This window comes from Anomalospiza imberbis, chromosome 7 (assembly GCF_031753505.1).
Source record: "Anomalospiza imberbis isolate Cuckoo-Finch-1a 21T00152 chromosome 7, ASM3175350v1, whole genome shotgun sequence".
Classification (NCBI taxonomy): domain Eukaryota; kingdom Metazoa; phylum Chordata; class Aves; order Passeriformes; family Viduidae; genus Anomalospiza; species Anomalospiza imberbis.
Window position 1 is genome coordinate 19,702,382 of NC_089687.1, and position 13,584 is coordinate 19,715,965.

Genomic DNA, 13,584 nt, shown 5'->3' on the forward strand with positions numbered 1-13,584 from the left:
CAATACTGTAATTGTTGAAATTTTTGCCAAATCTTTCACTAGATGAAACGACTTGCTTTTACTGTCTTGGTAATGAGTTTGTTAATATTTTCACTTTGTGATCAGTGTTTGTTTACAGCAGATTAGGAGAAATCCCAAAGCTTGCTTGATGTTGTGATCCAGACAGTTGTTACTCTAAAGAAAAATTGTTGTATCTTGAAAGCAAAAGAAAACCTAGGATTGTGAGCAACATAAGCAATGTTTTTAAGGGAAGAAAACTGGAAGTGTGTAGAGTGACTTTTTAGCAGAATAGTTAGTGGAGCTGCTTTGTTTGTCAAATGCTTCTTTTACTTTTTTGTTGTTTTAGAAACACCTCCTATGAATTTTGCATTTCAGTGGTCATTTTACACAGAAGATTTAAAAATGTTCCTAGTCCACATGTGGGTGGATGACACAGCAGTTACTTAAGAGAACTCAGAGGAGTGAACCAAAGACCTCTATAGTGGATTTCTGAACTTTGTAGGACTTTGGAGAAGTTGTAGTCCTACTTTGGGGGACTGTAGTGAGAGTAAAGGTAGAAAGTTAGGCTTCAGAAAATTTGTGTGGAAGCTTAACCATGCATTTATACTGTGCTATGCGTGTCATGTGCTTCAGAGTCTCATTTAAAAACTGTTTGCAATGTTGTTTCATTATTTTAAATAGAGCTGACACATGAGCAAGCTATTGCTGAAGAAGTTTATTTGCACTACTGAGAATATTTTTGCCAATATCACTGAAATTGTATAAGCATGTAAACAAAACAATCCACAACTATACTGACTCTGCTGAAGGGAGGAAAATACAGGCAGTCAGCAATACAGCAGTCAATAGACTATATATTTTTTAATTGTTTTTAGTTTAAAATCTCAAAATGGATATTAAATCCAATTGTAGTTTGCAGTTGTAACTACTTATTTTAAAATATGCACTTGCATACCCTTTTGCATGGACTTCATTACAGTTCAGAAAATTTGCACAACTTAAATGGACTTTAATTCTTTCATAGCACATTAAAAATTCATCTGAGTTGGTGGCACAAAGCCCATTTTCTTTTTTTTTAATGTACTTGGGTTTTGTTTAAAAGCTGGCTACACTAAATTGCAGGCGGTGGGATACAGTTGCCTGTATTGTATTTGGTGGTAAATTGGTTTAGTGCTGAGCACTTTGTTGAAACAGAAACACAACTGCAGTCTTATACAAGGGAAGGTTTGCTAGATGTGTGCTTTTCTTTATCAAACTGGAAATTGAGAATGTTGATCAAGAACTTGGTGGGACTAAAGCCCAATCCCAGGGACAGAAAGATGTCCCGAAGCACTAGTCAGTTCTTGCTGCCTTGTCAGGAGGCACTGACTGTTGCTTTTGCAGTCCTGGGTCTGTTTAGTCCCTCAGTGACAGAGCTTTCCTTTTCCCGGCCTCACCGTAGCCACCTTGTGCTGTAGTCCCAGTATAGCTCAGTGCCATCTTTGACATCTCTGTCAGATCATTCACTGGCTTTTGGCTCAAAGGACTGGTTTGGAAGAATTTTAAGTATTCCAGAGGCAGTAAAAACAATGCTTGTGATCTTTTGTTGTGAATGCGGGGAAAAAAGTAGTAGAGTGCAGCTTTTTTGCTGGTACCCCAGAACTGACTTTATTCCAGGGAATTAATGGACCCCAATACACAATGTAAAGTGAGGGCAGGGATTACTGGACTGAATTTGTAAGTGTATGTTTAAGTGTCCATACAGGCTTGAAATAACTTCCAAAGGTTAGACATGCTTTCCGTGTTGTATCCACAATAGATGCTGAGGTTTCACTAATACCATATAACGTATAAATACCTGGAAAGCTGAATTTATAATTGACAGTGGTTTTCCAAACTTTATTAGAAAGAGACTTACTTTATGCTGGATTCTCTGGGTACTGCCATCAACTCAGAAGTAGAATTTCTTGCTGAGGGTGGATAGATAGAACGTGCAGTTATGTAGACACTATTACCTGTAAAAAACGTGTTGCTGTCTGCTAATTCTTTAACACAACCATAGTGTTTCAGTTGGATATTCTTAAGAAAGAAAAAAGGCAATGGTTACATTTTAATGCTTTGTTCTATTTGGTTGTTAGAATTTTAGCCTAAAACTCTGCATTTTGTACTTGAAATCCCAGACTACAGGCTTTTCTTGCAGTGTTCTTTGTCAGATGCATTGAAGAATTTGCAGTGATCCCCAATAATGTCTGATTTGTAATAGTGTCAGCCTGGCAAATGGATTTTAGGTTAATGTAAACAAAAGAAGCAGTCCTTTAGCTGCCTTTTCTGGAACTGTTGATTTATTGAAGCAAATAAAGTATTTTTGGAAACACCGCTGGGGGCATGGTAGACTCACTGTTTTTCTGATCAGCAAAAATGTATATTCCTGCTTTTAGGACTTTCCTTAAAACAGAAAACCTAAAGATATACATACTATACTTTTATAAAAGCAGCAGTCATGAAAGTGTTCTTTCTGGGGGGTTGTTAATTTTGTTTTGGTGTTTTGAAGGTGGTTTTTTTTTTGCGTGGTGGGGGCATGGTTGGCCACACTTCTAGAGTTGATGTAATGGAAATGTAAAGAACTGTTATGTACCTTCTCTTTGCTGAAAACAGTAATTTTCATAATGCAGTATTTAAATTATTAAAGAAAATGCATATCAAAAAGTCTGTGAACTGCATTTTGCAAAATTTGAATTTTACTACAGTTCTGCAGTTGCCTAGCAGAAAACATTAGCTTTCCATTTTGCTGCTCATGTACTTCTAGTTTAACTCATATTTCTCACCCTTGAACAATTCACATCATTAGGAACACTGTTTCAACAAAACTTTGCCATGTAAAGGCCAAAAGTAATGTTCACCTGTTTGTTTGTTTGTTCTTAAGTGTCATATGAAAATAAGTTTTCTAGTTCTAGTATGACATTTCACAAAAGCAATAGCAGTAATAACATATTTTAAAAAGTGATGAGTGTAGATAGTAAAACTCCATAAAGGTAAAGGTATATTTTGTGAAAATATTAATAAATTATTATCTTTCCTTAATCATACAGTCACTGTTCAAATAAAATTAATAGGGCAGTTAACATGCATAAGTTAATAGGAGAAATCTTGAACTGCTGAATATGCATATGATTGGTTTTAAATTTATATTTGTACTCATGGAAGTTCTAAGACATTAAAAGGATTAAATAAGTTGAATTCATGCAGCACCCTGGTTTTGAATTTAAATTTTGCAATATGTAAAGCACTAAAGAGACTTGCTGTTTTTGGCAGGAAGTTAGACATGGCTACATATCCCCATTATAAAAGGCAGTCTCTATGTGGCTTTAGCCATAGCTGCTATTGGAAAGAGTGGTTGAAAGGACTGGAAAGAATTTAGGCATAATAAATTCTGAACAATGGTAAGAGGAACTAGCTGATAACTGGGTTCCTTCAGCTAAAATAATTGTTAATTATATCAGCAGTATTGTGCATGTAGCATTTAGCAGAGTATTTTGTAATTAATCATAGTCTTTTGGACATTTTGTAATTTATAGTTCGTTACAGGGAAGATTATTAGTTGTAAGCTGGGAGCATGAATTCTTGATTTGAAATGTACAAGTTGTGTACTAAAGTACTTCTCAGAAATAAATGCTTTTTTTGCTTATTTTTTAGTGTATTCCACATCTACCACATGTGCTTCTTGCACTATTAGCATATTCTGCATTTAGAGAAATAATTGTTTCTAAGTCATATTGTGCAACCTGTGTGTGTAAATTCACAGATTTCAAGTTGGAAGGGTCCTACAAGAATCATCAGGTCAGCTCTTAGGTGAGTGGGCCATACAGGATCAAACCCATGAGCTCAGCGTTATTAGCACCATGCTCTGACCAAGTGAGCTCATCTCAGGATAAATGTGCTTGGCTAACCTCCAGCCTTCTGACGTGCTGATACTTTGAGTACAGATTTACAGGGCAGAGTGATTTGATTTCAGGTTTTACCTCCTCAGTTAAGTCAATATCGATATTTTTTACTGAAGGTGTAAAGTTAGATTTTTATTCCATGTTACATTAGATGATAGTGTCAAATAGTAGATGCAATTAAGAATTTCTGTGACCAAATGGCAAATGGCAGTCTATTATGTCTATATTATAACATATAAAATTGCAGCTATGTAATGAAGCTGACCTAGTGTCTAACTGCAAACTCTGCTTGTTGCCAACTATGGTCTTTAACTTGAAAAAATACTAGTGTTTGTGGGTATCTGAATGTGAAGCAGAATAGTTTTCACTAGTTACAGAAGAACTATCTGTTCAACATGAACGTAAATGGAATGAACACAGCTTAGAGTCAGTTTAGAACTGAGTGAAAAACATCTTTCAATCAAAAAGTCACCTACAGCAGCATCACAGCCTGGCTGGTTGGCAGCAGAGTGCTTAGGAGACAACAGGAAAGTGTTTTTCCAGTTTCCTGTAGTCAGGGTAGCCGGAGTGCTAGAAACAGTCTTGCTGCAGACATCTCCCATAAAGGATTAAAAGACTCAGCCAACACCACAACTTCTCACGATTCTATTTCTACCTTCTGTTGCATTCTCCAAAATAAAAGTCAGTAGAAAACTGTCACAAATAAAATGTATGGTCAACATGGATTTTATTGAGACAGATGTACCCAATTTTATTTGCTCAGTAGGATTTTTTTTCAAGTCAAAACAGAAGGTTTGAGTTAAGCCTGGAGGCCCAGCAATATTCAAGGAGTACAGTACAGGTGAACTGATAGTTTACCTTTGGTTGTTACCTCTTGACTTTCTGAAAAGAATCTACGGCTTTGTTCCATAATAAAATTAGTTACAGTACAGTTGCAAGCTATGGCACTTGTTTCTTGAAGAGCCTGAGTTATAGGCAGGTTCTAGCAAATAGCATGTCTTGTAACTTGGTCCACAGTTAGCTTCTGCTGTTGGGCACTGATTGGTGTTGCAGGCACACAGAACTTGGAAGGAGCGAGTGGCTAGCTTCTTACTCCTTTGTAGATGCTTCTCTAATGGTAAAATGCATTTCTAAAGAAAAACGAAACAGTTTAAGTGTATAATTAGTAGCTCCTATTAATTGTATATGCACTGATAGATTGTAGCTGAAACTAATGCAGAAATACTTAAAAGCTTTACCAAAGATAGTCCCAAACTTTGCTCTTGTCGACTGTGCCGGTTGTTGGATCTTTCTGGGTCTGCTCAGTAACACCCACTTATTTTCAGTACATGTTGCTTTTTCTTTCTAACCTTTACTTATTTTCTTTTTACACAGAAAAGGAGTCAGACCAGATGCTACTCACTGGGGGCAGGGGGGTGGGGTGTGCAATTACTATCTTAAAAGAGATGCAGTGTTGAATTTTCCTGGACCTGCACTTCTGATGTTCAAGCCCTTCAGTACCCAACAGAATTGTTAATTTCTCTGGATAATGTATTGGAGCTGAGGCAATCCACAGAAAAACAAAGTGCCATGCTGGTTTATACAAAATAGTGTCAGCAAGCTACAAACAGCTCTGCTTTAAGACTGCTTACTAAAGACTGGTTTACCAGCTCAGAAGCCAGATTTGAATCATTCATGTATTCACTTAAATATCTAGTAATAGCAAAGCCATGATATACCAAAGCAAAAAGAAATTTACATTCAAGTGGTGGGAGTGCAGTAGTATGAAAGCAATGACTTCACACATTACAAGCTCAACAACGCATATACCACAACTTATTCTAAACAGAAAGAAATTAAGATAATTCCAAAGAAAACATCTCATATGGTCTTTTCTAATCTCTCACCTCCCTCTACCATATTAGCCTTCACTGATTATGGGGATTTTTGCATGTTATTTAGAGGTAGTAAATGTTCTGTCTCTCAAAAATACACTGCCAGAACAGGAAGGAAGATTAGTATCAGAAACAAGGATACACTGCCAGAACAAGGAGGAAGATTACAGACTAGTTACAGCACTCTTCCATTCAACAGATAACAGGAAGGCCTAAGTTAATAACAGACATTTGAAAGAATTTAGCTGTTGAACGAGAGTTGACCTAACATGACAAGGAAGCTTTGAAAAGATTTTAGAGCAAGTTTGTATTGGGATGTGAAAATGTTCATCCTTAACAGTCCCCTGGTGCCAGCTCTTCTGTTCATGGGCCATTTGTTTCCAGGTGTGTATCCTCTTCAAACTTCCTCAGAGCTAATTGGTAGCAAAGACTCATGCTAAAAGAACTTGCACAGATCTAGTAACTCCAACCTGGAACACTACCTAGCAGTAAAGAGCTGCACAGTTATTTAATTCAAATTCCCTTAGGATATAAGGCATTTTAGAGAGCTGTTCTCTTCCATTTCCTAGGTAGGAGTTGTATTAGATCCATGAGACATGTGTACCACCACACAGGTGTGAGTTGAAATACTGTGGGAGAGTACCGTGTTACACACTGGAGGCCCACATGTTCAAACTAAAATTGCTGTTGTATTTCCAGAATTGGATCACAAGTGTGGAAAAAAATGCAGTTGGATTTAAGGCCTCCTCCATTTCAGTCCCTCTGAGGGTTGCCTTGCATTTCTAAGGTCTTGGTCTTCAAATAAGGCTAATAGCTATTATGATTCTCACCTGCTGCAATGTCCTGAAGCAGAACAATATCTGAGAGGATGCTTTTTTCAGCAAAACTAATAATTAAAGTTTACTAGTCAAATTATTTCTCAAAGCGTTTTCTGATTTACTAGCTATTAATTAAAATTTTATAGAATAATTTAGATTGGAGGAGACCTTTAAGATCAAGTCCAGCTGTTAACCCAGTACTGAAGTCCAACACTAGCTAATCCATGTCCCTAAGCACCATGTACACATCTGAATAACTTTGGGAATGATGACTCCAGCTATTAACTAAAACAAGAGTGACCCTAGGCATTAAATGAGAGGTACCTCTCAATGAGTAGATTCTTCCAGGTCAACAATTTTCTTTCTTATCAGCCGCAGTTCATCTCCCTGTATTTTAATCTCCCTACCTTTAAATGGCAGCTGAAAAGGACTCTGGTGAGCAGCTGGACCAGCCTCCTGCCTTACACAGGACACCTTTTACCAGCAACATTCCACCACCTCTGGCCATTCTGATCTAGTGTCATCATACTATGTTTTACAGCGGTTTTACAGAAAATTACTAACTAGAATTAGTTATTTAAAACAAACATACAAAGCATGTGCATCTCAGAGTCAACAGAATAAACTGAAATCATGACTGCTGCTGGATTTTTTTCATGTTGAATTTGGGTAACTAAATCTATATTTAGCCAACATGCTTTAAAATTACACGGAATTCCCACTTTATTCTAGATGTACTGAAATAAAGAGTTGTTTTCTGGTACTGGAGTTTGATGGGTTTTCTGTAGATGTTCAAAGTAAAAGGAGTAGAAGCCTGATGGAAGCAGGCTGTAGACTTCAAATGCAGACATAAGTAATCTGCAGAAAAGGACATTTCTGGAAGCTGAGTAGGAAATGAGGCTGCAATCCATCTTGTTTCTTGCTGCTGTGGAAGTAGACTAAAAACCCATTTAACTCACCAACTGCATAGCAGTGAGCATGTGCAAATTTGCACTTAGGGATGCATTTGGAACATTATCGAGCTCTGCAAGTTTCAGCACCACTCCTGCTGTAGTCAATACTTCTTAAGGCTCCAGCTTCTGCCATCAAAAGGCTTTTATAAAAGTTTCCATTCTTTCTGCTTGCTGAAAAAAAGCTGGATGTAATAAAATGAGCACTGGCTCAGAGAGAAGGGAAATAAATTTTTTGTTAGTGAACAAACGAGAAAAGTACCGAGGGGCAATTTCACAAGTCGTCATGTCTCTTTGTAATATGTAATTTTCAAAATTAACTACTCCAAGATAATTGAAGAGAACTCTGTGTGACTTTTAGTTGATAGTGCAGCAATGTTAGTCTCTTACATTAGGTCAGAAGTGAGGTTTTGAAACAAGTCTTCATTGTTTCTACTTACTGTGCTTTGGTTCACATTACAGAACAACGGGCCATGCTAATTGACATGGGCACAGAGTCAGTCAGCTCCACCCAGCCATGTTCTTCTACCCAAAAAGAATGCAGCAGCCCAGACCACAGCAGGACTGACCAAGGCAGTAACAGTCTGTGCTGGCCCTGAGGAGTTCTTGGCCCTGCCCTCAGGCAGAACTTTGAGGGCCAAAGCAGGCACTAGAAGTCATGGCAAAATGCCAAGTGTTTTCTTGGTCCTGAGCAAGCTGGGGGCTCATGTACAAGGCAGGAAGGCATTGCATCAACCATCTTTACCCACCCACCCCCCAATTTTTACTGTTTTTAATACTGCAGATTATCCACTCCACCATTCTTGCAGTTGTCCTAATTAGGAAGCCCACATCTTGTCCCTTCCTTGAATGTTTGGAGAGAATAGAAGTTACATCCAGTAATGGCACTGATTCAGTTACTCACTGTCTTTATCTCCGAAATGCTTGATCCTGATGAAAAGCAGCCTCTCTCTGAGCATTGTAGTCCAGGTCTGCTTGCTTTTCCTGCTCTTTTCTTGCCTTCTTTTCAGCCTGATGAAGAAAAGGGAATAACAAAGCTTAGTATTTTGTTCTCAACATCACCATCCTGTAAAGCTGAGAGAGGGTAAAAGCTTACAGAAGGTCTGTGGCATCCTTAGCTGATGCGTGGCACTTTTCATCCCTCCCCACTTCTCTCCCCTGCCTTATCTCCCCAGAAAGGGTACATTTAATAGCTGAGTGAGCATCAGCATTAGCTGCTGCTCTTTGGTGACCTGCCCAGAAGATACAAGAGGACAGCAGTGCATCGTTGAAAAAATGTCTTAATGGCACAGGACAGGATGTGATCTGTCATTGTTGATCTCTTATTACCAGCCCTCACAGAAATCCTCCCTGACTCACATGGGCCAAGTCTGCCTGGAAGAGGCTTATGTTCTACTGCTCTAATAGGAGACCCATAAACCTCTGGTGTATAGTGCACTGTCAGGTTTTCAGCAGCAACCTTCACACTCCACAGACAAACCTCTTGTGGCCCATAGGTACAGTCAGCGACCTCTCCAACATCAGTAGCTGCAGTGCACACAGGTAAAAACCAAAGAAAATATGTACATCACACCCACAGCAAAATCTCTCTCTCTCTCTCTCTCTCTCTCTCTCCTCTTCTGCCCAAGAGGTCTAGTACTACGGGTCCAGAGGTGTGCTTCTTTCTGCAGGGGCTGACAATATACAGTTCTTCTATTTACCATTTGCTGGAGCTGAAATTTCTGTACTTCCATGTTTGCATCACGCTGTCTTTGTTTCTTAGCTTTTTCCATTTCCAAGTAGACGTCGTTTTCTGTCATCCACCGATTACGATCCTTCTCATTCTCTTCCTTTTCCTCTCTCTCCTTTTCCTCTTTCAACTTCATCTGTAGTTTACAAAGCACACAAAAGTTAACCAAGGAGCTGGCCTGCTAAGCTGGAAGTTGTATCTCTCTGCAGAAGCAGCCCTGAATCAGCGCTCCGATAAGCACGGTCACTGTGGCTGGCCAGTGTCCAAGCCCAGGGTTTTCAGCAGCCCTGGCAGAGGTGCACCCAACACAGAAGGGGGAAAGGGAGAGGGGACTCCAGGAAAGGTATCAGCAGACTTGCTGAAGCCTGCTGATGCATGGCACCAGAGTTACCAGCTGTGGTCTGGGCCAGGCTCCTCACCTGGAGAAAGCAGTGCAGAGTTTGCACAAGTTACAAACAATTACAGAGACTTCCCAGTCTATTTTTTTTGGAGAATCACCACATATACTGCTTGCACCTTTCTTAAGGATTTAGTTCTAAAACTCTAGATGATAAATGAAAAGCAACTGGTGAGAACCTGCATGTGTGTCTCACCCCAGATGACTGTGCTAGAACTGATGGCATTTCCAAACCCTATTCCTACGTAGAAGTATATGACAGAAAGAGGAACAAGGACAGCCCCCATTTCTTACCACAGTGACTCTGTTTTCTTCAATAGATTCAAGAGCAGCCTTTTTTTTCATTTCTTTCTCTTTGTTTTGCATTTGGTACTCAACTTCTACCTCTGCAGCTCCTCTAGCAAGACGATCATCTTCAATCTTAAATTTCTCATCCATCTGTGCAGTTAATTGTTCAAAAGCTTTGTCCTTATGCTTCTCTATCATCCTGCGGGAGAACATGAGTTACTGTAACATCCCAGATCTGCTCAGATCACCAGAGGCAATTGGTACCTTTTGCTTCTAATAACACTAGCAATCCTACCTCCACCCCAACAGCACCAATTACTCCTGGAACTGGTAGGCATTTTTTCTGCACTTTCTACTTCAAGTTTTAATTACAGAAGACTTGCTTGCATCAAAGTTCTGATCTTGCTGATATAAGAACTGAGAATAGTATTTGCCACAAAATGAAACTACAAGTCTGAATCTTAACACTTCAGATTATCCCGGGACCCACCTGTTAGTCTCTGCATTTTTTTCTCTTGTCAGATCAGCCATCATTTTTTTTCCTTTAATATAAGCCCTAATCCGATCATCATCTTTGTCTTCTTTTTGTTTGTCTTCAGCTTTAAGTATTTTCTGTTCAGCTATGTATTCCTATTTAAATGGAAAACTACGTTTATTTTCATGTAGAACTAGATTTTGGAATCATGAACTAAAAACAAATTCTAGAAAATACTTCAGGCCTAGCCTGTAATAGGGAGTTCTTTAGATCAGTGGAGAAACTACAGAAAATAGAAACACAGAGATAAAAGAAAATTTTTATTATCTACTTATCACAAACTACAACAAAAGTACAATTATTATGTGGGTGCGGCTCCAGGCTTATAGTATGTTTATATTCTCTCCTCTACCTTCCCAGTGGCTCCAACTGTACTGTTCCCATCCTGTGTATCATTCATATAGTGCAGACTCTGAAGGGCTCCAACAGTAGAACCATCAAAATGTAGAGCATAAAGCATTTTGTAATGACTCAGAAATGGTATTGTATAGCTTGACAGTATGTATAGCTTTCACTGCACATACAAGGTTGGGGAAATGGAGGAAGATTTTTGTTCTTGGGGTGAGGAATATGGAAGGAAAAAAAAGCAAGTAGGGTTTTAGTGGGAATTCTGTCCTTTTACTCCCTCACATGGTAATGAATCATCACAGTACCTCTACTTCAGTTTCCCTGCTCAAGCAGGTACCGGCAGGGAAACAGTACGTGTGGTAAGTAGGTCATCACCAAGTTTTTAATATATTGTCATGTTCAGGCTATTCCCTCTCCCTAACAAAGAAAAATGGACTTAAAACAGAGCAAGTACATGGAACCTAAATCCAGTTCTCAAGTCAAGGACAATCTCCTTGCTGACTCTAGCAGACTTTTCCATTGTAGACCAGTCAAAGTTCAGGTGCCACATTAAAACTTCCAAGAGGTCTTTCTCAAAAGCACAGAGGAAACACATGGCCTGCAATTGGCAGGGTAGGCATTTGATCCCAAGCTACTAAAGCTGTCAGCAAAGACCCTGTTACCCACAATCCTGTTTATCTGTGGGTCAAGTCCAACCATCACAGCCAAGGTGAAATATGCATTTTGAACTGTCTGCTTTCCTGCTACTTACATGATGCTGCCTCTGGAATTCAACTTTTTTCTCCTGTTCCTTTTCTTTATCTCTCTGAATTTCCAGTTGGTACAATTGGCTTGATCTCTGTATTTGTTCCCCTTCTCTTCTCTTTTCCAGCTTAGCCAGATCTGCTTGATCCTTGTGCTCCTTTATTCTAAATCAGAAAAGGAAAGTTAATAAATGAGGGACAGCATGAAGTAATAATGAACAGATACAGATTATGCACATTTATGGGTACTTTACCAGTAAAAAGCCCTGATACTTTGAAGTAAAATATCAGAGATCAAAACTAGAAAAAGTTTCTATAAGCTAGCTCCAAATTCTTTGGCCAAAGATCAGTTCCAGTCTGAGGGTGCTAGGGAAGTCTATACCAGTGAAAGTGAACACGAACAGTGTATGGACTCAAATGTTAGACTGAATTTGATTTGCCTGTTTCATTGTTATCCCACTCCCTGTACAACCTCTGCCTTTTCCAGCAAGCAGTCTTCTAAGCAGTGCCACAGCACTGTGCAAGACATGGCCGTGATGCCCATGCTAGCTGGAAGTGTGACGCCTTCTAGGTAGGGAGAAGCAGCAAGAGTGAGACAAGCCACTTGCTCTCGGTGCCAGAATTGAGCCAGTCTTGTTGGATGTGTTGGGAGAGACATAACCCCTGACAGCAAGAGACGTTTCTGAAGCTGGAGAACAGAATTATGGAGGGTGGGGGAAAGGTCCATCTGACCACGAGGCGAGGATGATTTGAACTCCCCGTTCCAAAGCAGCGAGTCATGGAGCCCCGGGCACGGAACGCGGGTTAGCGCCCAAGAGCCGCCCCTTTCGGCGGGCCGTGCAGCCGGGACCCGCCCGGGCCGGGCTTGCACGGTAAGGTTTTTAACCCAAACCCCGGGCCCCACTCCCGGGGCGCCGCCGCCGGACTCACTGCGCAAGCTGCTCCTGGGCCACGGCCCGGCGGCTCAGGTAGCGGCCACGCTCCTCCTCCGCCTCCTGCCGAGCGGCGTCCGGCCCACTGCGGTCCATCGTCGGCCTTCTTTGCCGCCTCTGTGGAGACGGGACGTCCGCCGAAGGAGAAGCAGAGATCCTCACCGACGGCTCTGCTTCCCGGGAAATCGCGGCTCCTTCTGCCGCCCCGCTCAAAGGCGGCGGCCGCGAGAGCGCTCCGGCGCCGAGCGGGAAACGGCAGCCGAGGGCAGACGGAGCGGCCCCGCGCCCCGCCCTGCCCAGCCCCGGGGCGCTGCCGGCGGGCCGCGTCCGCTCCGTCACACGCGGAGGGAGGGAAGGAAGCGAGCCACCCCCCAGCCCCGGAGGCCGATTCCTGAACATCTCGTTTCCCTGCGGAGCCTCCGTACCCGGTAAGAGGCTGAAATGGCCCCTCCGCCTCCGTCCTTCTGCTCCGGGCGCGATCCGCTCCCGCCGGTTCGCCGAGGCCGTGGCCGTGGCGCTCGGCCCGGGCTCCGTGCGCTGCTGCGCCTCACAAGAACCTTCGCCCCGCCAGGCCTGCCTGTTGCCGGGGCCCAGAGCCCTTGGCGGCCCTGGGAGCTGGATGAGGAGGTCGGGCCTCCTTCCCCTTCCACGAATTCATCCCTTGCCTTGCCTGGAAGAGACTCCTCGAGGAGGTGACTGCTGCACCCGGGAAGGACAGCACCCACCTTACAGCCAGCGTGTGTACAGTGTAGGGGAGGTAAAGCCAGTTCTGCTTGGCCCTCAGCTTCCTAGAGGCGCCTTGCCTCCGGGGTAGCCTCACATCTTCCTCGAAGTGTCCTGTGCTTTTTCCAAGGCCTGGCTGCTTTCAGCAGCTGGGCCAAGGAACTTGAGGACACAGCAAAGACCCACATTGAAAAACTGAAATATTGGCAAGCGTCCTTTTTTTTTTTTTTTTAAGGACTTGTATTATTTTCTGGTCTGGCCAGCAGAGACTGACAGCTGTGGGTGCAGCCATGCAAAGCAGTTTCTTGGACTTTGCTTCCAGCAGAC

At 41.7% G+C, this 13,584-nt stretch overlaps 1 protein-coding gene across 1 annotated transcript; it reads right to left on the bottom strand.

Annotated features, from left to right (window-relative positions):
- Positions 1–4,700: 4,700 nt before the first annotated feature.
- On the bottom strand, positions 4,701–12,792 carry LOC137477097 (cilia- and flagella- associated protein 210-like). The gene is made up of 7 exons (XM_068195785.1): positions 12,533–12,792; positions 11,611–11,767; positions 10,467–10,606; positions 9,983–10,175; positions 9,263–9,427; positions 8,467–8,573; positions 4,701–7,768 (listed from the first exon to the last, which is right to left on the bottom strand). Exons 1-6 carry the CDS (start codon positions 12,628–12,630, stop codon positions 8,472–8,474), a joined length of 855 nt encoding a protein of 284 aa, XP_068051886.1. The 5' UTR covers positions 12,631–12,792; the 3' UTR covers positions 4,701–7,768; positions 8,467–8,471.
- Positions 12,793–13,584: the final 792 nt, after the last annotated feature.

What these genes read in the sequence shown, in the direction of transcription:
- LOC137477097 (XM_068195785.1), bottom strand. Translation starts at nt 12,630, where the DNA reads ATGGACCGCAGTGGGCCGGACGCCGCTCGGCAGGAGGCGGAGGAGGAG. An exon ending in AAAAATGCAGAGACTAACAG is followed by an intron (nt 10,176 to 10,466) that starts GTGGGTCCCGGG and finishes GTTCTCCCGCAG; the next exon opens with GATGATAGAGAAGCATAAGG. An exon ending in AAGAAAACAGAGTCACTGTG is followed by an intron (nt 9,428 to 9,982) that starts GTAAGAAATGGG and finishes TGTAAACTACAG; the next exon opens with ATGAAGTTGAAAGAGGAAAA.